Here is a 22,654-nt window from a genome sequence, read left to right on the forward strand (position 1 = left end):
TGAAGGAGGATAACTGCACATAAAGTCTTGGAAATGATCACAGAAATGAACAACTGGATGAGACATAGGAGAGAGCATGGATAAGGTACAGGATGGTTGCTTAGGCTTGACTGTGCTTAAGGTTAGACATGACTGCAACCTTCTTCTCATGATTTATGCACCCTACCTGCTGCTGCTTGGTACATAGGTCATTGGTTTTCAGGCTGCCTTCTTTACACAGCCTCTTTGATTCGTTGGAGCATTTTCTAGTGTAATCTGCTCCTCTAGCAACTGTCTGTTCTCCTTCCACAACATCCTGACTTTGTGCTGGAGATGGTTAGATTCACTCTGGAGGTGGCAGTGCCCGATGCCGAGTCACAAACAAACAAATGATTACACAAGTCAGCATCCATCTTCCTCCCTCTCCTCCAAGGACCATCCCTGCCACAATGTACCCTGGTGCCCAGGCAGCCCAGACAACTGTCCAGATTGGCCACGGAGCATCATATTGAGAGAGGTCAAATCCAGAGGACAGCCATATTTCAGAAGCCGAGGTACATCTGTAAACTGTGATACTAACAGGGACTTAAGTATCTCTCAAGGGGACCTGGAACACATGTGTGCTTATATGTCCATGTTATTTAAAAATCACCTGTAGGTAGAAGGCAGACCTTCTCTAGGAGAAGAGAAGAGACCCAACCAACATACAGTCTTTCTAGGTGTCCCATGGAAACCTTATCTATGTATCTACATTCAAATATACTTTGTTGGAAAGGACAATGATTTGAGTTGCTCACAGACTCTTCACACTTGGCCAAAATGACTTTAAGTGGTAAAAATCCTAGAGCCTTGCTTTGAAGGAGCCAGGCTTCTGGTTTAGAGGCAAACAGTATATAAACTGAGCCCCTACTTTGGTTCAAAGACAAGGATGGGCAGACATATCCTGTGCCCTAGTGCTTGGATCACGACCCTGTTAGTCACTCACCAGTAGAATTGATTTTCTTTACTCAACTCCTTGTACTTGTACAAGGCCTCACTGATGTCCTGGGGAATTCTCTTCAGGTCAGTCATCACCTGGTCATCTTGCATCTTGAGCATGAATGTCCTAATTTTGATTCTGTGGGAGGGCATGGCCCAATGAACAAATAATCCCATGAACTAAGGATACAAGGATCATGTTAATTCAAGCTGAATCGTGGACTACCCCAACACATATATGCCACTACATTGCTCCATGTTACCAGTTCCACTTGGAGCTTATCAAACTTATTACTCTTTGCCTGGGGTCAGTAGAGGCAGGGAAGTAAAGGCAGGGATTTGACCTACTTTATCTCCCTGAAGGGGCAAGAAAAATAGACTAGCTCTCCAAGAACTTTCCAGGAACCTGTGCCATAGTCCTGGGTCCCCCTTAAACCTGTGATGACACATCTGTTTGTAGACAAGGAATTGTCAATCCTTGCTTCTGTTGCTACATAAACTCCCAAAGGACATAATCAGTATCTACAGGATAGTACATTTCCAGTGTGCACCTAAGGTGACCACAGAGCTCATATGCTGTGCTGCTCAAAGTGATGCTCCCTCGGTCTTCACTATTTTTGGCTGGAAACTGTGTCAAGCAAAATCTCATGCCCCAGAATACTATACAGACACTCTAGCTCTTAAGTGGAACACACACACACACACACACACACACACACACTGACCACCCCCCATAATCAAACACAATCAGAATGCCAAATGAATACATATTATCTGATAGTATAGTGAATAAAATTTGATAAAAGCAGTGATGAACTATGGCCAATCCAGTTATACTGAGAGACAGTATGTGGGACCAGGTCCCTCCAGCTGTTGACTGGACTAGTTGGACCCAAATTACCTCCATGTAAACTGCAATCATGATTGGCCATAAACAGAGAGGACCTTGAATCTCCCACAAACCAACACCTGCATAGGATTCTTACAATGCAGAATTAGGACTCACACAATACTACCCTTATCCCCAGACTAAGATTCATACCACAGGCTCTGATTTACTTTTGGAGGAGTCAAAAGTGCCTAAGACCCATATCATTCCTATCTGAACTTGAAGTTCTGTGTCGAAAATCCAATCAGCAAAATGAATTTGGATATGTGGACCGCCTGGTGGTGTAGCCTCCTGTGATATGAGGGAATCTGAGTTTAACAGAGAGGGCCCAAGACAGTCAGGAAAGAACTGGGCATAATGACTCCCAGTTGTTCAAATCCTTGTTAGTGTAATTGGCTAGGATTCCCTGGAGTCCATCTCTCTCATTTTTGATCTTCTGGAGATCCCTTTTGAGCTTTTCCATCCTCTTCATTCTCTGCTCCTGCTTATTGGTGGTGGAGGCTTGGGGTGATGCCTTTCCAACAGACCATGTAGGTTGACAAACACTCGTAAACTCGTAGAGATAATAGGGCAGGGAATGGAGACAACATGCTTTTCCCTTTCTTTGGGGTCTTGTGAGATTATTCATTTGTTGTGTTTTCTTGGGTATAATTACACACAATCTGTTGGAATTTTGCTTCTAGTATCCTCTGTAGTGCTGAATTAGGGGAAAGGTATTGTTTGAATTTGTTTTTGTCGCAGAATATCTTAGTTTCTCCAACTATGGTCATAAAGAGTTTTCTGGGTATAGTAACCAAGGCTGGCTTTTGTGTTCTCTTAGAGTCTGAAAGACATTTGTCCAAGATCTTTTAGATATTACCATTTCTGGTAACATGTCAATGTAATTCTCATAGGTCTTTCTTTGTATGTTACTTGACTTTCTTTCCTTAGAGCTTGTAATATTTTCTTTCTTTATTCTGTACATTTATACTTTTGTTTAATATGTAATAGGATGATTTTCTGTATTGGTCCAAATGATTTGGTGTGTTGTAGGTTTCTTGTAAATTTAAGGCCATCTCTGTCTTTAGGTTAAGGACTTTTAAAAATCATATTGTTGAAGATGTTTTCTGGGTCTTTGAACTGTTATCCCTCACCCACTTCTTTTTCCATTATTCTTAGTTTTGTTCTTTTTATTGTGTCCTGCATTAGCTAGATGTTTTGAGTAAGGAATTTTTTACTCTGTATATTCTTTGAGTGACTTTTTAATATCATCTATGATTATCATCTATGGTATTTCCTTTGCCTGAGATTCTCTTTTCTATGTTCTGTTGGTGAGGCTTGCATCTGTAGACCCTGATGTTTTTTGTAAGTTGTCCTTCTCCAGGGTTGCCCCATTTGTGATTTTTATACCTTTATTTTTACTTTTTCTTTGTTGATTTTCTTATGTATTTCCATCCCAAATGTTATCCCCCTTCTCAGTTCCCCCTGCAAAAACCTCATCCCCTCTACTTCTAGCATTGCCTCTATGTATGAGGGTGCTCCTATACCCCCTCGTCCAAACACTTCTGCCTCAGTGCCCTAGCATTGACCAACCCTGGATCATCATGCCTGTACAGGACCAAGGGCACTCCCTCCCATTGATGCCAGATAAGGCATTCCTCTACTACGTATCCAGCTGGAACTCTGGATATCCCCTCATGTACTATGTGCTTGGTGGTTTAGTGCATGTGAGTTTTGTGAGGCTCTGTTTGGTTGATTTTGTTGTTCTCCTTATGGGGTTGCAAGCCCCTTCTGTTCCTTCAGTCCTTGTCCTAACTTCAGAATCTAGGTCCACTTGCTCGTTCTCATGTTTGGCTGCATGCATAGCATTTCAAGAGACACCAATACCAAAAGTTACATTTATGAAGTAGCATTGCAATAATTACATGATATGGGGGCGGGAGTATCACCAAAACATGAAGAAGTACATAAAAGATTTGCTGCAGCAGTAGGAAGGTTGAGAACCATTGCTATATAGTGATATACTGAGTCATCTCCTGATTACCCAAAATCCTACATAATTCTAACTTGATACAAAAGTTATCTATCATTTTTACACTGTGATTAGGGAAAAGGAACAAAAATGTTCTTCCACCTGAGGGGAAAAAAGGAGAGGGGGTAGGGAGGGAGTGAGTGAGGGGGAGAGAGAGAGAGAGACAGAGAGAGACAGAGAGACAGAGAGAGACAGAGGAAGGAAGGAAGGAAGGAAGGAAGGAAGGAAGGAAGGAAGGAAGAAAGAAAGAAAGAAAGAAAGAAAGAAAGAAAGAAAGAAAGAAAGAAAGAAAGAAAGAAAGAAAGAAACCAGGCTCCTGATAGCATCAGCAATAGTGACTGGGTTTGGTGACTCCAGATGGAATGGATCCCAAGTTGGGGCAGTCTCTGGATGGCCTTTCCTTCAAGCTCTGCTCCTCTCTTTATCCCTGCATTTCCTTTTGACAGAAGGAATTCTGGATTAATACTTTTGAGGTGGTTGGGTAGCCCCAACCTTAAAAGGTTGCCATGCTTATCCAATAAATATGGTCTGTATAGTTCCTTCTTCCCCTTTGTTTGGTATTTAGGCTAATGTCTTCCCTGTTGGGTTCTGGGAATCTCTTGGGTCCCTGGCATCTGAGACTTTATAGTGGCTACACACAGTTCCCCCTCTCCAATGGGTACAGACCTCCTTTCAAATGACTTTCCCTCTGTAGTTCTTCCCCATCTCCTCCCATATCTGAAACAGAACCCCCTTTACCTCCTACTCTTCTCTCCCTCCCAGATCCTTCTCTCCTCCTACTTCCAAACATTCTTTGCTTCCCCCTTCTGAGTAGAAATGTAGCATTCACACTTTGGTGTGATCTTCCTTCTTCTTCGGTTTCCCCTGGTCTGTTAGTTGTATTGTGGGCATTCCATGCATTTTTTGACCAATTTCCACTTATCAATAACTACATACCATGTGTATCCTTTTGTGACTAGGATACCACACTCAGGATGATATTTCAACTTCCAAACATTGGCCTTTGAATTTCATGACGTAATGTTTTTAAAAGCTGAGTAGTACTTCTGTACACTGTACAATATTTTCTGTATCCATTCTTCTGTTGAGGGACATCTGGGTTGTTTTCAGAGTCTGGTCATTATATATAAGGCTGCTATGAACATAGTAGTGCATGTGTCCTTTTAATATATTGGAGAATCTTGTGGGTTTATGTACCATGGTGGTATACCTGTATTTGAGGTAGAACCATTTCCAACTTTCTCAGGAATTGCCAGATTGATCTCCAAAGTGGTTTTTCCAACTTGCAGTCCCAGCAGGAATGGAGGAATGTTCTACTTTCTTCGCATTCTTGCCAGAATCACCTGTCAGCTGAGTTTTGTTCTTGGCCCATCTGAGTGCTGTGAAGTGGAAACTTAGGGTCATTTTGATTTGCATTTCCCTGATGACTAAAGATGTTGAACATTTCTTAAGTACATCTCAGCCATTCAAGATTCCTCAGTTGAGAATTTTCTGTTTAGCTCTGTACCCCATTCTTTAATAGGGTTATTAGGATCTCTGGAGTGTAAATTCTTGAGTTCTTTTTATATTTTGGATATTAGCCCTCTATCAGATGTAGAGTTGGTACAGAAGTTTTCCCTATATGTGTGTGCAATTTTGTCCTTTTGACAGCATCCTTTGACTTACAAAGCTTTTCAATTTTATGGGGTCCCATTTGACACTGTTTTTGGTCCTACAGCATGAGCCATTGGTGTCCTGTACAGGAACATTTCCCCTGTGACAATGTGTTTGAGGTTCTTTACTGCTCTCTCTTGTATTAGATTCAATGTATCTTGTTTTCCGTGGAGGTCCTTGAGTGATTTGGACTAGAGCTTTGTACAAGGAGATAAGAATACATCAATTTGCATTCTTCTATATGCAGAATGCCAGTTGAACAAGCACCAATTGTTGAAAATGCTGTCTTTTATCCACTGGATGGTTTTGGCTCCTTTGACAAAGATCAAGTGACCATATGAATGTAGGTTCATTTCTAGGTCTTCAATTCTATTCTGTTGGTCTACTTGTCTCTCTATACCAGAAACATGACATTTTTATCACTTGCCCTGTGGTATATTTTGAGATCAGGGATGGTGATTTCCTGAGCCATTCTTTTATTGTTAGGAATAGTTTTTGCTATACTGGGTTTATGTTATTTCAGATAAATTTGAGAATTGCTTTTTCTATCTCTGTGAAGGAATGAGTTGGAATTGTGATGGGGATTGCATTGAATCCGTAGATTGCTTCTGGCAAGATGGACCTTTTTTACTATATTAATCCTGCTCATCAATGACCATGGGAGATCTTTCCATCTTCTAAGGTCTTCTTTGTTTTCTTTGTTCAGAGACTTAATGTTCTTTTCATTCATTATTATCTTTCCCTTGCTTTGTTCGAGTCACACCAAGATATCGTTTGTGACTATTGTGAAGTATGTAGTTTTAAAAAATCTCTTCCTCAGTATAATTATCCTTTGAGTAGAGGAAAGTTCCTGGATTGTTCGAGTTAATTTTGTATCCATTGACTTTGCTGAAGTGGTTTATCTGCTGTAGGAGTTCTCTCCTGGATTTTTTTGAGCTTACTTATGTGTAATATTCCATACTCCTCAAATTGTAGTGTCTTGAATTCCTCCCTTCCAATTTGTATCACTTTGATCGGCATTTTTCCCTGATTGCTCTGGCTAAAATGTCAAAGACTATGTTCAATACGTAGGGGAAGAGGGCAAAGTCTTTCCTTGTCTCTGATTTTAATGGGATGGCTTCAAATTTTTCTCCATATATTTTGATGTTGGCAACTGGGTTGCTCTATTTTGCTCATTTCTTTCTGAAACGTGACTTTCTGATTCCTCCAATGCATTTATCTTGAAGTTATATTGTATTTTGTCAAACACTTTTTCAGCATCTGATGAGATTATCCAATATATTTTAAGTTATTTTATATAGTGGATTACATTGATGGATGTCCATATATTGAATCATTCCTGCATCCCTGGGATGATAGAGTATCTAATGAGATGATCAAATAATAATTTCTTAAATTTATTACATAGTATATTACTTTGATGAATTCCAAAACATTGAATCATTCTTACATCCTATACATGATGCATATTGGGTCATGGTGAGTGATCATTTGCATGTGTTATTAGAAACAGTTTCCAAGACGTTATTGAGTATTTTTTGCATCAATATTTGTTATGGTTTTTATATGCTCAACCCACTGAGTGGCAACATAAGAAGGAGTGGCCAAGTTTGAGTATATGGGGCACTGTGTGTGTGGTCAAAACCCTCACCCTAGCTGCCTGGACATTAATGTTCTATTAGCAGCCTTCACATGAACATGTAGGACTCTCAGCTTCTCCTTACCATGCCTTTCTGGATGCGTCCATGTGGCCACCTTGTTGGTACTTGACTGATCCTCTTAACCTGTAAGGCGTCCACATTGAATTCTAGGAGAAGCTGCAGTGCAGCCAGATTTGGAGGAGTCCCAAAACCCTCCTGAGACAACTAGTCATAGAGTTTGTTCAGCAGCCATCCATCTGCAGCACTTAGGGTGTTCTTCAGAGTCACATCTCTTCTCTAAAGCTTTGAAGAACCACCTGTCTGAGGGCCAGAAGCTCTTGTGGGTATCTGCTGATGCAGAGTTAGAAACAGCTCTACTAAGTACTCAGCCTGATGCATGGAGTCCTAAGGGGAGACACAGCAAATACAGAGGTCTGAAGGAAAGGACAAAGTACCCAAAATCTGAGTATCCAAGGCTGTATCCTCAGATTAGAAAGAGAACAGAAAAAATGGAGAGGGAACCCAGTAAGTGACAATGGGGAGAAGGGCGGCCAGGTGTTCCTGGTGGTCATGAACTCTGCACAGAGTTCACAGTAAATTTCAATGTGGATTATGAAAGTAGAAAATGTTCACTTTCGTTTACTACATTCACCTTGTTTGGGCAGATAATCCATGCAGGAAGGCTGAGAAAGGGTTAAGAAAGAAAGTTGATCTCAGAGAAACAGGAGGACTGGGGGTTCTCTAGTATAGTATACTGTAGTGTGGTGTGGTGCAGTGTGTTGTGGTGAAGTACAGTGTATTCTCCTGTAGTGTTTGCTGCTTGGTATACATGAGGCCCTGGGCTCCCTCTTCAGTTTAGCCCACTTAGAGAAGCTGAAATTAGAATAACAGTTGCCAGATCTTAAGACAGATGTTGGGAGGGTGATGGGGGACAGGGAGTTGCAATCTTAGCTACCAAGGGATTACCACGTCTATAGAAATTTGGTGGGTTGTAATGGGCCAAATATCTCCAAGTAACTGCAAAAGAGTGATAAATATGTTCTCAACACACAGAAAATAATGAGATAGATCCCTGAATTGATGCCTGTGCCAGATACCATCTTCTTCAGCAATGTGTTTTTACCATTATCTTCCAGAAAAGAAGGAAGGAAATGGCAGTAGTCTTTAATGATTGGGGACAGTGTTTGAGACTCAATGATGAGCAACCCAAAACAAGATAATCCAATCTTGGCCCTGGGCTTTTCATTGGGTAGTATATTGTTCTGAATTCCACGGGCCTATGTTTAGGAGTCTGGGGACAGGGACCCACAAAATCCTGGACATCCAGACAGTGCTGGGTTGCAGAGAGTTCACAGCAGGTTTGACCCTGCTGGCCTGCAAGGATAACTGGGCAAGGGGTTCTCAGAATCTTGGACATGCAGGCACTGCTAGAAGTCTCAGAGGAGCTGAGCATGGAGGAGGCCAGCAGGCTAAGAACTAGCCCTGAAATCAGGGAATGGGGAATTCTGGATTAGCTCAGAGGTGACTAGCCCAGGAGTATTGAGGGGCCTTCTGATGGAGACTTAGATGGCAAGACTCTGTAGGCAAAGGCTTTTTCTCCATGTAACCCACAGTTGGTTTGATGAGAGAGACAGTCCTTGGTTGTAAACTGTTTATTGATTGTTTTTCATGGAAATGAAAGCATAACATGTCTTAAGGTTAGACTAGAAGTTAAGTAACTTCTGAGGAAGGAATGTCCAGGAAGGGAAGCTTATTGACTGAACCCTACCATCTTCTATTACCTCATTAGCAGGGAGAACCCTATTCTCTTCTAAATAACCACAGGCCATGTTCCTATATACAGATTTTGGTCCCATGAAAGAGGCCTGGTAGGAAGCAGGTAACACTTTTGCCATTTCTGTGGGTCTGGGACATCTAACCCACTCAACTTTACCAAATTCTGGACATGGTAGTCTACTGTCCCAGGTGTTAGTTTGAGATTTATTGATGTGAGGAGACACCAGGTCATATGTTTAGTATGCGGGTCTCAATGCCTACCCTCCACACTGACACACTGTTTCTAACAAGGCCACAACTCCTAAACGTACCACTCACATATTCAAGCCACCACACTCCTCTGCAATCTCCCAAGACATTTACCTCACTCTGTCCTACTGTTTTCCTTTTTCTCCTTCACAATTTATGTGTTCTATTATTTTCTTGAAATATCCTCCTATAACCCAACACTAGTGCATTACCTTCTATGGATACTGCAGTTTAAATGCACATCTCTAGACATTCAATGTTACCATCCACATAAGACACATGATGTGGTATTTGTCTTTTTGGGTCTGGGTTATATCACTCAAAAATATTATTCATGTGTCCATCCATTAACCTGTAAATTTCATTTATATTGTCATAGTTCTTTACCATTGTGTATATGAACCATGTACTCATTATCCTTTCATCAGTTATATTTATGTCTGGGTTGTTTTGATGTCCTGACTATTGTGAATAACGCAGGAGGGAACATGAGCACACCCAGGTCTCTGTCTTAGGATAATGCCTTTGGCTATATGCCCTGGAATAGTGTCTGAGTCTGTGTTGTCTTGCTAGAAAGAGACTTCAGGACCATGATGGACCTTTTAATGAGAGCATTTAAATGGGGGGCCTGCTTCCCATTTCAGAACTTTAGTACATTTTTTTCTTGACAGAATCATGCAGAGGCAGACATGGAATTGGAGAAGTAGCTGAGAGTTCTGGATCTGGATCTGCAGGAAGCAGGGATGCTGGCCCTGAGCTGGGCTTTTGAAACTTTAAAGCCCACCCCCACAACAAGGCCACAGCTCTGAATACCATCAAAGAGTGCTATACCCTGTTGACCAAGTATTCAAATCTATGAGCCTATAAGGGTTCTTCTCATTCAAACACCACAAACAGTACAGCTGGTTCTTATGGAAGATCTATCTCTAGCAATGTTTTCCAGAACATTTCTCCTGTTTTTCATAATGACTGTACATGTGAATATATACTCTCTTATCCCACACTCATGTCAAGAGTTGTGGTCATTTAGTCTACTTGTAATAGCCATTCTGGCTGCAGTAAGATACAAGGTTAAAACTATTTTAATTTGCATTTTTCTGATGAAGAAGGATATTAAACATTTAAATACATATCTATGATCCATTTCTTTCTCTTCTTTTGAAGATTCTGTTCAGTTTGACAGAACATAAGAAGGGAGTGTGTTTGAGACTGGGACTCTCTACTTATCCCTGGTATACCAGAATCTAGTACATAGACCATGCTGTCCAGAGGCTCATGCAGTTCTTCTTGCCTCTGCCATCTGACTGCTGGGATTACAGGTGTGCTCTACCATGGACAGCCATAGAACATTTTGAAATGTTTAAATTTAAAAAGTTTTAATGTTTAACAGGCAGGTTTCCTGGTGTTTAGTTTTTAACACCATCCGATTGTCTAGAAATGAACTCTCTGTCATATGTACACTTAGTGAAGTTCCTCTCCCATCTCGTAGCTGATCTTTCCAATGATTAAGAGTTTGTTTTGCTTTCTTATTCACTGTTTTATTGCTAGGACACACCTTGACCAGGATAACGTATAAAGAAAATATTCAATTGGGTTTGGCCAACAATATAAAAGGGTGATCCAGGATTGTCAAGGTGGGGAACATGGCAGCAGGCAGGCATGCATACAGACATCATGGCACTAGAGGAGTAGATGAACTTACATCTGATACATATAGAGGCGGCAGAGGGAAGAAATAGATACAGACAAACAGACAGACAAACAGACAGAAGCAGAGACAGAGACAGTGAGAGTGTAGACTGAGATATAGAGAAAAAGAGAGAAACATTGTGAGATCAACAGAGACAAAGAGATAGTGACAAAGACAGGGACAAAGACAGAGGCAGGGACTGGCATGAGTTTTTGAAACCTCAATGCCAACCTCCAGTGCCAAAATTCCTCCAGCAAGGCCATATCTACTAATCCTTCCTAAAACATTTTTATGAGGTAGGTATCAAACATTCAATTATGAAATGACTTTTGAAGGTCATTTTTATCCAAATTACTTTATAATTCAGAAGATTTTAATTACTCAATGGGAATATTTTTATTTCCTGGAATGTATTAGAGAAATACTGTTGTGTATCTTACTTGTTTGTCCGACTTGGTCATGCACAAGAGAGTACATCATAACTGTAGCTAAATTTATCACTATAGAGATAGAGCATGGATACTTTTTTCATCCTGACTTTGGGATCCACATAGTTTGACACATATCCACATCAAAATCTCAATTTTCTGTGGAGCTCTGGCTGGCTGGGTACTACTTATGAAGCCTAAACAACATGATACTTGAAGAGTCCCATTCTTGCCTGAAACTTCTAGTGTTACAGGACTATGTATGAACCACACATAAATGCAGATTGTCCTTATGATAGAAATAATTAGAGATGATGTTTTATCCATAACAATACACTAATTTTATTCAATAACAACTTAAAGTGGGGAGTTAGTTTATACAGTATATAGACTTAGCAAAAAAAAAAGCAAATTAATTACAGTAACAAAAAGAGAGTGAATATATAATGAACTTCAAATGAAAACACAGGAAAACCAAAGACACAAAGAAATCAAAACTCTAACCAAAACCAAACAAAATAATTAAGCTCAGCATCATTCTCTTGCTGCAGATGTTCAGCAAAGACCTACAGCCTGTTGCTGGCCTTGGTGAAATAGTGCAAAGGCAGTCACTGATGGTAATAATCTGTTCAGGATGAATATAGGCATGCCTCATTGGGGTAGGTGTTCTGCTGATGGACTAGTCCTTCCAAGTCTGAGCATGAGAGATGTTACAGATGATACCTCAAAGTTTTTCAAATTCACTTGACTGATCACCATGATATAATTCTAGATGACCCAACAGGACCAGCCAAAATTGGCATTCTCAGAGCCCTCCTGGATGCCGAGCACATCTTGATGTATCTCACCACTTCTCTAAAGCCTTCCAAACAGGCAGTCTTGCTAGACCAGAGGCTAGACAAAATAACGGCCTCATTACTCATAGCAAACCAAAAAAGAAGAAAATGCAGCCCAAGATAGCCAAGGTTACAAGGATTAGATGCAATGGTGGTTAATTTGCTTTGCACACCCACTGCTCCTGGTGAACAGTTGTGTCTGAGCTAGATCTTGTCCTGGTCTCTGATCTGTTCGAGCTTCTGCAGAATATTTAAGACCTACAGGAGGAAGAGAAAAAAAGCCTGGTGAGATCTTTCCATGTCAGTGATCCAGCAAATACCAGCTTTACTCAGCAGGACAATCCAGTATCACTTTTCATCTGAGATCTTTCCTGTATCCCCATAGGAGAAGGGGAAGAGAGCACCTGGGCCTGGATGTTTTTCTCAAATGTAAAAAATTGCTTGACAATGGATTGTGAACTACACACTGTGCTGGAGTTATAGTAAAACACCAAATTTCTCCAATAGTCTAAATACTTGATATTGAAAAATAAGTGTGTATCAGTGTCTGAATCTAACATTAAACAGAGGCCTTCTAGGGAGCCTAGCAAAATTTGAAGTGAAGGCTCTTATTATTTCTGGAGTTCTGAATCCTTCCTTGGCTCTCCTTGGGAACCCCTATATCTGGTAATCCCCAGAGAAACCATCTCACAGGAAATTCATGCACACTGGAAGGATACTGTAATCAGCAAGAGTGTGCTTCATGCAAATCTTCCCAAGGGTAAGCATTGAACTCTAAAGGGGATACTCATGAAGGAAAACAAAAACAAAAACAAAAACAAAAGCAAAAACAAAAACCAATAGCCTTGCTATGCTTATGGCTCCTTAGGTACTTCCATCCTGTGCTAGTACCTCATGTTGGAGATAGTGAAAGGACGCTGCATCTTTTCAGCCAAGCCATGACACACACACACACACACACACACACACACACACACACACACACACACACACAAAATAAAATTGGAGCCTGCCCTTCTGTCCTAGGACAAGGTAGGCCCAAGCCCCTCAGGATGAGTTGCCATAGAGCAGAACAGAGGACCTGGTTCCTAGATAATTCAGGAAGTGGCATCCTGAGGCACCTCTCCATACCATAGAGCCTCAAGGGGTTGCCTTCAGGGGTCCAGGATCTCCTCTGCCTAGAGTGGCAAGCTAGAGGTGGCCGACTAGGATGGGGAGGAGAGGGCATGGCAGAAATCCAATTTCTTCAAAAGAGGGTAAGTCCACAGAAAGTCTTGGAAATTATCACAGAAGTGGAAAACTGGATGAGAAATAGGAGAGAGCCTGGATAAGGTGCAGGATGCTTACATAGGCTTAACTGTGTTTATGATCACACTTTAGGGCATTCTGCCCCTGATGCTTCATTCATCCTACCTGCTGCTGCTTAGTATAGTGGTCTTTGATCTTCTGGCTGCCTTCCTTACATAGTATTTTTGTTTCTGTGTTGCCTTCTTCCAATGCAATCTGCTCCCTTAGCAGCTGTCTGTTCTCCTTCCTCAACATCCTGACTTTGTGCTGGATGAGGTTAGATTCAATCAGGAGGTGGCAGTTCCTGAAGCTGAGCCACAAACAAAACATGGTGAATTCAGGAAGCATCCATCTTCCTCCCATTCCTCCAAGGACCATTCCTTCATCATTGGCCCTGATCCCCAGGCAGCCCCAAACAAGTATCCAGATTGGCCATAGAGGGAGATCAAATCCAGAGGACTGCCACTTTCCAGAAGACCCAAGGTACTTTTGAAAACCCTGACACCAACAGGGACTCATGTATCTCTCAAAAAAGAACATGGGGTCTATATGTGCTTATAAGTCTGTGGTATAAAAAAAATCCACCTGGGGCAAAATTCTCTAGGAGTGAAGAGACCCAAGCATCACAGAATCTTTCTATGTTTCTCCTGGAAACCCCATCTATAAATCTACTTTCAGAGCCCAAGAGGCCCAAGGCTGATTGATATCTCCATCATGGTGGACACCTTTTCGATCTCGAGGATACTTAGTTGGAAAGGACAGTGGCTTGAGGGGCTCCCAGTCTCTTCACACTTGGTCAAAATGATCCAAGATGTTAAAATCTTAGTGCCTTGTTTGAAGGAGGCAGGCTTCCTGTTTAGAGACTAACAGTAAAGAACCTGAGTCCCCACTTTAGTTCAAATACAAGGATTGGCAGACATATCCTGTGCCTACGTCTTGGGTCATGACCCTGTTAGTCACTCACCAGTAGAACTGATTTTCTTTAGTCAACTGCTTGCACTTGGACAAGGCCTCACTGATGTCCTGGGGCATTCTCTTCAGGTCAGTCATCACCTGGTCATGTTGCATCTCAAGCATGAATGTCTCAAAGTTGATCCTGTGGGAGGGCATGGACAAGGAACAAAATGTCCCATGAACTAAGGATACAAGGATCATTTCAATTCAAGCTGAATCATGCACTACCCCACCCCATATATGCCACTTGACCTAGCTCCTTGTTACCAGTTCCACTTGGTGCTTATTAAACTTATTACTCTTCAGCTTGGGCCAGTAAGCCCAGGGAAGTAAAGGCAGGGTGCTGATCTGCCTCAGCTCCCTGTAGGGGTTTGAAAGAATAGACTAGTTCTCCCAGAACTTTCCAGGAATCTGTGTCACAGGCCTGGGTCCACGTTAAATCTGTATGATTCTCCTCCTGGTTTTAGACACGGTATTGACAATCCTTGGCTCTATTGCTACATCAATTCCCAAAGGACATAATCATATCTACAGGGAAAAGCCTCTATAACCTACCAGGATATTCCAATGTGCATCCACAGTGAGCACAGAGGGTAAGTGCTGTGCTACTAAAAATGAACCTCCTTGGCTTCTTCACTATTATTGCCTGGAAATGGAGTCAGGCACAACCTCAGTATATATCACATGATACAGACTCTCTAGATCTTAAGCTGTACACACAGGAACACACACACACAGGAACACACACATCCACAAATGCACACACAAGCTCACATGCACCCAGTATCTCTCTCATTCTCTGTCTCTTTCTAGCTCTGTCTTTTACACACACACACAAACACACACAGAGACACAGATACACACACACACACACACACAGTCAATCAGAATGCCAAATAAATAAGTTGATTTCGGTTTATCTGAGATTGTAATGAACAAAATTTGAGAAAAGCAATTATGAACTGCAGCCAATCCAGTCATACTGAAAGGCAGTATGTGTGACAGGCCCTCCAGCTGTTGACAGGACCAATTGGACCCAAATTACCACCTGGTCAATTATGGAAAGGATTGGCTATAAACAAACATTACCTAGCAACTCCCACCAACCAACACCTGTGTAACCTTCTTAAATGGCAGGATGAGAGCTCACACATTACTACCTTCATCCCCAGACTGTGATTCATGCCACAGGCTCTGAATTACTTTTGGAGGAATCAAAAGTGCCTGTGACCCCATCTCACTCCTATCTGAACTTGAAGTTCTGCATCGAAATTCCAATCAGCAAAATTGATTTGGGTATGCAGACAGCCTGGAGTTGTAGCCACCTGCGGTATGAGGGAATCTGGGCTTAACAGGGATGGCCCAAGATAGTCAGCAAAGAACTGGGCATAATGACTACCTGTCATTTAAATCCTTGTTAGTGTAGTTGGCCAGGATTCCCTGAAGTTCGTCCCTGGCATTTTTTATGTTCTGGAGCTCTCTTTTGAGCTTCTCCAACCTCTCGTGTCTCTTCTCCTGCTCATTGATGGTGGGGGCTTGGAGTGATGCCTCCCCAGCAGACCCTGTAGGTAGAAACACACTAGTAACCTTGTAGAGATAATAGGGCAGGGAAAGGGAAACCATGCTTTGTCCCACAGAGAAGCCTGAGGAAGATGAAAATCTAGAGACACTGAGAATCCCTGATAGTGCATCATAGCTGTCTTCAAGCTGGGCTCCTCAGCTAGGTCCCTGTTCACAACCACCACCACTAAACATATGCCCGACTTCCTATTGTAATCGCCCTAGCCCTGAAATGCATAAGCTGGGCCAGGCAAGAATAAAAGGAGGGCATTGTCAGCTCATATCTAACAACCAAATCTGTACCTCTCAGCATACTAGCCAACGCTTTTCTAGTCTTCTTCAAATGCATGATGAGAGCTCGTACACTGCTACAGAAACCCAGACTGTGTATCAGTCCACATCAAGTGCTTTTAATACCAAACTGTCTGAGACCTTGATTCATAGGCAGGGCAATAGCCCTCTCTGTTCTTGGAATCACATGCTCATGTAACCTAGAGGAAACTATATTAAGATGAAGTACATGGGGCTGGTGAGATGGCTCAGTGGGTAAGAGAACCGACTGCTCTTCTGAGGGTCCGGAGTTCAAATCCCAGCAACCACATGGTGGCTCACAACCATCTGAAACAAGATCTGACTCCCTCTTCTGGAGTGTCTGAAGACAGCTACAGTGTACTTACATATAATAAATAAATAGATCTTTAAAAAAAAAAAGATGAAGTACATGAACACTCCATCCTGAGAACAACACTTCTATTCTCACAGAGCTTGGTCTTTGCATAATTTGCCATTCAGTGGGAAATTAAGATCTCTCAGCAAAGCCCCTGCAGGCTTGTCAATACCAGGCTGTCTGTAAAACTAATCATCAGACACTCTTGACTCTGGCTCTACCATTGAGGAATCTGAAGGATCCAGATCACAATCCCTATTCCTGGAAGGACCAGCTGAAGCCCACATCCTCCAGGGAGCTCCCCAAACCTTGCCCAGGACTCACTGTGCCTTCTCCATGACCAGTTGTTTCTTGCCCTTTCCCACCATGATGGGCGGCCGGCCTCCTTCTGCCTTGGTCTGGTGTCTGTGTGTATTCTATTCTCTCTCCAAAATACCCTGAGGAGCATGGACAACATGCCTGTTTGGGAACCCATGAGGATCTGAAGGAATACCCCACAAGCTGCGCTGGTTACCACAACACTGGCGACATCACAGAAGATTCTATGGTTCTCTTGGATACAAGAGATTGTCCAGGGAAGTGGCTACTGATGATGTCACCTGGAACTTCCATGGCGTACAGGCTTACCAGCTTGCTCCATCTGACCAGTTTCTGAGATTCCCTTTCCTGGAGTCTCTCTTTTGCCCCTGGGGATACCTCTTGGCAACTTCTCCTTCCAAAGCTAGAGATTTCTCTCTGCTTCACTACAAGTCCAGTGCTTTGAATGGGTAGAGTTTGTTAGTGCCATGGCATGGCTAGCTCATCTTCATTATTATCCTTTTATGAGGGAGATTCTTCTCCAATATAAATCTACTTCTGGGGTCCATTCATGTAACAAACGGTCAATTTACTCAGGGGTCTCTGTTTCCCAGAGGACAGAAACCTACTCCTGCACCTTTACCTTTACACAAGTTGGAGTATATGTGTTAGTGGTGCAACTGCCTTGAGAGGAGACATTGTTTTAATAAAGTGAGCAATGGGTTTTCATGAAATCTCTGATTTACAACCCCATTTCTTTGCAGTGAAAAAGCCCTTGTACTTGGCAATAGAAGAAGTCAGGGACAGGGGCAACATCAAATTGTAAAGTTTATGTCCCTTCTTCAAAAGCTAAAATCCCACATTCTCTATCTCCAAAACAACCAGACAAGATAGGCATCTGTGAACAAAGGCCAACAGGGACATTGGATTGCTTCTTCGTAGTCCCATTAGCTCTCACTTCTCCAGTTTCTACATTTTTGAGTTCCCAGTTCTAGGCCTGAGTCTGTTGGAGATTGGAATATGATCCTGTATTCATAAGATACCTAAGACTCAATTGGATGGAAAGAGGATGAACAGGCCTCTGGCCCAGTGAAACCTCAATTTTAATGGATCCAACATTTCAGGAGGGGATCTGTTTGGCATTGACATCTATTCCTTCTGCCTTATTGACCTGGGTGTGCTGAGTGCATGCTAAAATGATACTTAAACTCTCCAGTAAAATTGTGGAAAAATCATGTAAAGCCTTTCCAAATTGATTGTGTTGTCTTTGTCTACCATCTTGAGCTATGCAATATCACTATAACAAGGCTCCAAAGTGTCTGGGGAGATGGTGGGGTAGTCAGAAGCCCACTCTGTCTCTCAGGTAATCAGATGAATAGCCTTTATGGAGAACTATAGAACATGAGTAATGAAAAAGCAATAGTTATAGTTTGGGTAGCTGATTATCTCTGAGCCTGGAAAGCAATGCAGCAGGCATTCCAATCAAATAGTATAGGGATGAATCCCTCCCTGTATTGGGTACAATAGGCCCAAAGTAAGAATGAGGCCCATCCACCTTTTCCTGAACTCTACTGAGAGTTTTGTAGTGTTTCTATTCAAGAAAAATTCTTTACTTCCTGAGACCAGAACTCTGAATTCTGCATGCACCTTGAAGTTTCCCATCTATTCATAAATCATTCACTGTTTATTGACAAGGTTTGGCTATGAATTCTTTGCTATGGTTTGACACAATTCAAAGGGACTGGTAAAACTGTTGGTCCAGTACCTTCAAGAGCTTTTTAGCTACTCCTTGAGAAGTTTCCTCTTCTTTATTTTATTTTATTTTATTAGATATTTTCTTCATTTACATTTAAAATGCTATCCCTAAAGTTCACTATACCCTCCCACCCCCCGCCCTGCTCCCCTACCCACTCCCTCCCACTTCTTGGCCTAAAATCAGGGCAGCTGTTCTCAAGATAGGATATCGTTCCCAACCACTGTGGCTCATCAGGTACCTCAGCACATACTGCAATCCCACTGGTTCTGGATGGCATAAGCTAGCCAGCCATGCTGTGCTTGGAGGGCAATGTCAGCTAGTATCTGATGTGATGCAAGTAAGTCCTGGATTCCCTAGTGCTTAGCACCACCAAGCTGTGATTGCCTGTGTCTAAGATGAAAGTAGTAAATGTCTCAGAACTTGAAATCTGTCCAGGGGTATATTCTTTTCTTGATTTTTGCTATCAGATATCCATGGACCTTAAAGAAATACACCAAGGATGCAGTGTAGCAAAAGCCTACAAACATGGACTCCTCATAGAGGACCAATTGTGTGTGTGTGCCTGTGTGTGTGTCTCTCTCTGTGTGTATGTCTGTGTGTGTGTATGTACTTGTGTCCCCCATGGGTCTATGCATCCTTGGAATCTGGAGTCTACAGTGGGGCCTGTTGCAAGGTGATGCTGTCTCCATGCACAGGGAACCCCACCTTAGTCAGCACTGCTCTTTGTCTATATGTTCACCTTGATGGCACATTGAAATCCCGTGAGGATTATATATAGCCATCCTGATATTGAGTCCCCTCCCAGCAAATACTGATTTTTTTTTTTTGCTCTGGGTATCTGTGTAGCAATAAGAACCTATAACTGAGAATCTGTGTTCTGAAGATATATTTAAAAAGAAAAAGTGGTAACAGGGTTGATATGGGCCAGGACCTGTGCACAGACTTCCTCGGAACTTTTTAGAAGGGTAGTCTTTCCTTCCAGGCCCATGAGGGAGGTCTTGAATCCCTTGATCCCTTACTAAGGTACCCCAACCTGTGTTGTCCTGGCATCAGGATACTGAGTTTAATAAGCACCAGAAGGTCTCAGTATATAGGAGGCAGAATGTGGCAGCCAGTGCATGAGGGTAGTCCAGGACATAGCCTGAATTCACATGATCCTTGAGGCCTGTGTCATGGAGTAGCTTCAGTGACTAGAAGAATGGGTTAGATTTATTTCCTATACTCAAAGCAGGCAGAAAAGGATGAAAGTCCTCCATGTAATATCAAATATATCCAGAAGAGGGTGGTAGATCCTCAGTACCCAAAGTATCCTGAAGATGGGATAAGACAGATTGCCATCCAGTACCAAAGTCATCCAGAGAGCATCTTAAGATCAAAGTCAGCTTGTGGTGTAGCCCTAGCAGCAAGGAGGAGGAATCTGCCTCCTGATGCCCTCTTCTGACAGTCAGAATGAAATTAAGGAGCTCTTGCAGAGCAGCTGCAGCCTTAACAATTCCTGCTCTCTGTCACACAAATGCTTCCCAGAAGTTCCAAGCTCCTGATTCCCATTACTGGAAGTCCAAGCTCAAGCCCACCTTCTGTAGGAAGCTCCCTCTTTCATGCCCAGGATTCACAGTGACTTCCCCTGGACCATTAATTTTTGGTCTTTAACACTAAGACCAAAGGCCATTTTGTGGCTGCCTCTTTCTGGTCTCTGTATGTTCATTGTTCTCTCCTCCAAGAGGCCTGCTCAGTTTTGTCAGCATGACTAAGGGTGAACCATAAAGGTAGTTAATAAATGCTCCAAGAGCAGTTGGAGTCACCACATTAGTAACATCACAGAAAATGCCAGGGCTCTCCAGGATACAACACAACATCTAGGGAAGGGACTTCTGATGTCACACAGGTTAGCTCTTATCATTCTGCTCAGTACCTCACCCAAATTTACCTGAAGTCAAAGTGCCTTTTCCAGAGTGTGGGATAGATTGCCTTTTGGTACTCAAAATATTAAAAGGTGGCTATCAATCACCTTCCAATGACAAACGTATCCAGAAGAGATCCTTTGGATCCCCATGCAAATACACATGAAATACCCAGACTCCAGAATAAGACACTAGACAATACACAACACATCTAGATAAAGTGTGATAGATCCCCTTGCAGTACTGAAACTAGCCAGAAGAGGTTAATACACATCCAGCCAGTTTCTATGCTGTGAGGACTAAACTGGACAGAATGGAAAATGTCACAACTAATGACCAAAGTATGGTTATGTTGGCCAGGTGTTCTGGAAGATTTTACGTGAGAATTGCAGCCCAGCTTGTTATTGCAGGAAAACAAAAACTGGAGCAAGGATTTGGTTCATGTCCTGAATCTTATTCTACAGAAAAAATTTAACAACACTAATACATATTAGCAATGACCAATAGCTATAAGGGAAGTCCTAGTATACTCTAAGCATATGTCAGTGAAATATAATAGTGTGTTAGCTTTTTAAATATGGAAAAGGAAAAGCAGATGAAGAAGGAATTACATAGAATTGGAGAGATGAAAATAAGGCATCTATTTTGAGGCGTTTTCTAGAGAAGCCTGAAGTAGCTGAGATCTGGGAGTTCTCATACTACACTGATTAGTGCATCATATCTAAATGTGCCAGAGATTGGAGAGGGTTTTTTACATAAATATTTTAACATAACTCTGTACATGCCCTACTGAATGTCATGCTCAATGTAATCTTTCGAGTCTGGTATCTTTTACTTAGCTTTCTTTTTTTGAATAATATTCATGTTAGTGAAATATCAAAACCCTGCAGACTACGTAGTATGAAATATGCTGTGAAAAAGTGATCAACAGTCTTACCTAACCAAGAAGCCTGTGAACCCTCAGATTATATTCTGTACCTCTACTTCAAAATAGAACCATACTATAGTACATATAGATGGATTTCACACTCAGGTGTATGTAAATGGTAACATATTTATGTATATTTATATGTATTAAACATAAATTTTATATATTTATAATCATCATATAATGAAATAAATATTTGTGTAATATAATATAAATTATATAATTAAAATATATTTATAATATAATGTATAAGTAATATTTAAAATTATATATATATGTGTGTATATATATACATATACATATACACACACACGTGTGTGTGTGTGTGTGTGTGTGTGTGTCTATGTGTGTGTGTGTGTGTGTGTGTCTGTGTGTGTGTACTTCAATGTTGTTACTCTATAACAGAGTACAGGTTCTATGCCACACAAAACAGTCTACTAAAAAGTGCAGTGCTAGGCATATGTTATCCTTCTTTTGAGTCAATATTTATATATTTATACGTATTTTTCCATACCACCAGAATGGTTTATTGCTCTGGAGCTGGTTACCACATAAAACTTAATGGTAAATTCCTTTCACTCAAGACATTGTATGCTTGTGTCTTAGGACATGGAGAAATCAATTTCGTGCTAATCTGTAATCCCTTCCTGTTAGTATTCCTGTTATTAGAATATGGCTTACATGCTAAAATGGGAGAAAATAATCAACATTCTTACCCAACTCTGAACCCTGAGATATACAATGATTGTCAGCCTGGCAAGACATGCTCCCAGGGGAAACAGTGGTATGATGGTGTGAGCACAACCAACCACTTTCTCACTGGATATAAAGTCTGACAAGACTCATGACTGGCACTATTGATTAAACCAAATTCCCATGAATGCTCAGAGCACAGGACCTAAAGGAGATCTTACTAGTAATATCCTGCTATATGGAAATGGCATAAAACTGTCTCTTAGTTTTACCTTTAGATATAAAGAGGAGTACACCTTTCACATCATCAGAGAAAATTCCCTTTACAGTAGACAATGATTATTAGAGACCCATAGCACCAGTTTGTAATGGTCCATAAATAAGAGACAGTTGAGTGCTCAGAGCTCCATGACAGGGCTATACATCAACCATAAATCCCAGGCCTAGGGAACGCATCAGAAGAAAAAGAAGAAAATATTGTA

At 41.6% G+C, this 22,654-nt stretch overlaps 1 protein-coding gene across 2 annotated transcripts; it reads right to left on the bottom strand.

Moving 5' to 3' along the window:
• Positions 1 to 960: 960 nt before the first annotated feature.
• On the bottom strand, positions 961 to 17,130 carry Gm8020 (predicted gene 8020). 2 transcript variants are annotated; one of them, XM_030248237.1, is made up of 5 exons: positions 16,922 to 17,130; positions 15,770 to 15,932; positions 14,381 to 14,512; positions 13,543 to 13,726; positions 961 to 1,137 (listed from the first exon to the last, which is right to left on the bottom strand). In XM_030248237.1, the coding sequence occupies exons 1-5, from the start codon at positions 17,070 to 17,072 to the stop codon at positions 961 to 963; spliced, it is 807 nt and encodes a 268-aa protein (XP_030104097.1). In that variant the 5' UTR covers positions 17,073 to 17,130. The 2 variants fall into 2 exon arrangements, with proteins under 2 accessions (XP_030104097.1, NP_001365662.1); NM_001378733.1 differs by lacking the exon at positions 961 to 1,137 and adding an exon at positions 11,611 to 12,387 and having other exon boundaries at positions 16,922 to 17,114.
• Positions 17,131 to 22,654: the final 5,524 nt, after the last annotated feature.

Source organism: Mus musculus, chromosome 14 (assembly GCF_000001635.26).
Source record: "Mus musculus strain C57BL/6J chromosome 14, GRCm38.p6 C57BL/6J".
NCBI classification, from domain to species: domain Eukaryota; kingdom Metazoa; phylum Chordata; class Mammalia; order Rodentia; family Muridae; genus Mus; species Mus musculus.

Bases quoted from the DNA above. Each gene is read 5' to 3' on its own strand.
- Gm8020 (XM_030248237.1), bottom strand. From the start codon at position 17,072: ATGGGTTCCCAAACAGGCATGTTGTCCATGCTCCTCAGGGTATTTTGG. The intron at 15,933-16,921 runs GTGAGTCCTGGG...TTCTACCTACAG, and splicing joins CTGGTCATGGAGAAGGCACA to GGTCTGCTGGGGAGGCATCA. The intron at 13,727-14,380 runs GTGAGTGACTAA...TTTGTGGCTCAG, and splicing joins AAAGAAAATCAGTTCTACTG to CTTCAGGAACTGCCACCTCC.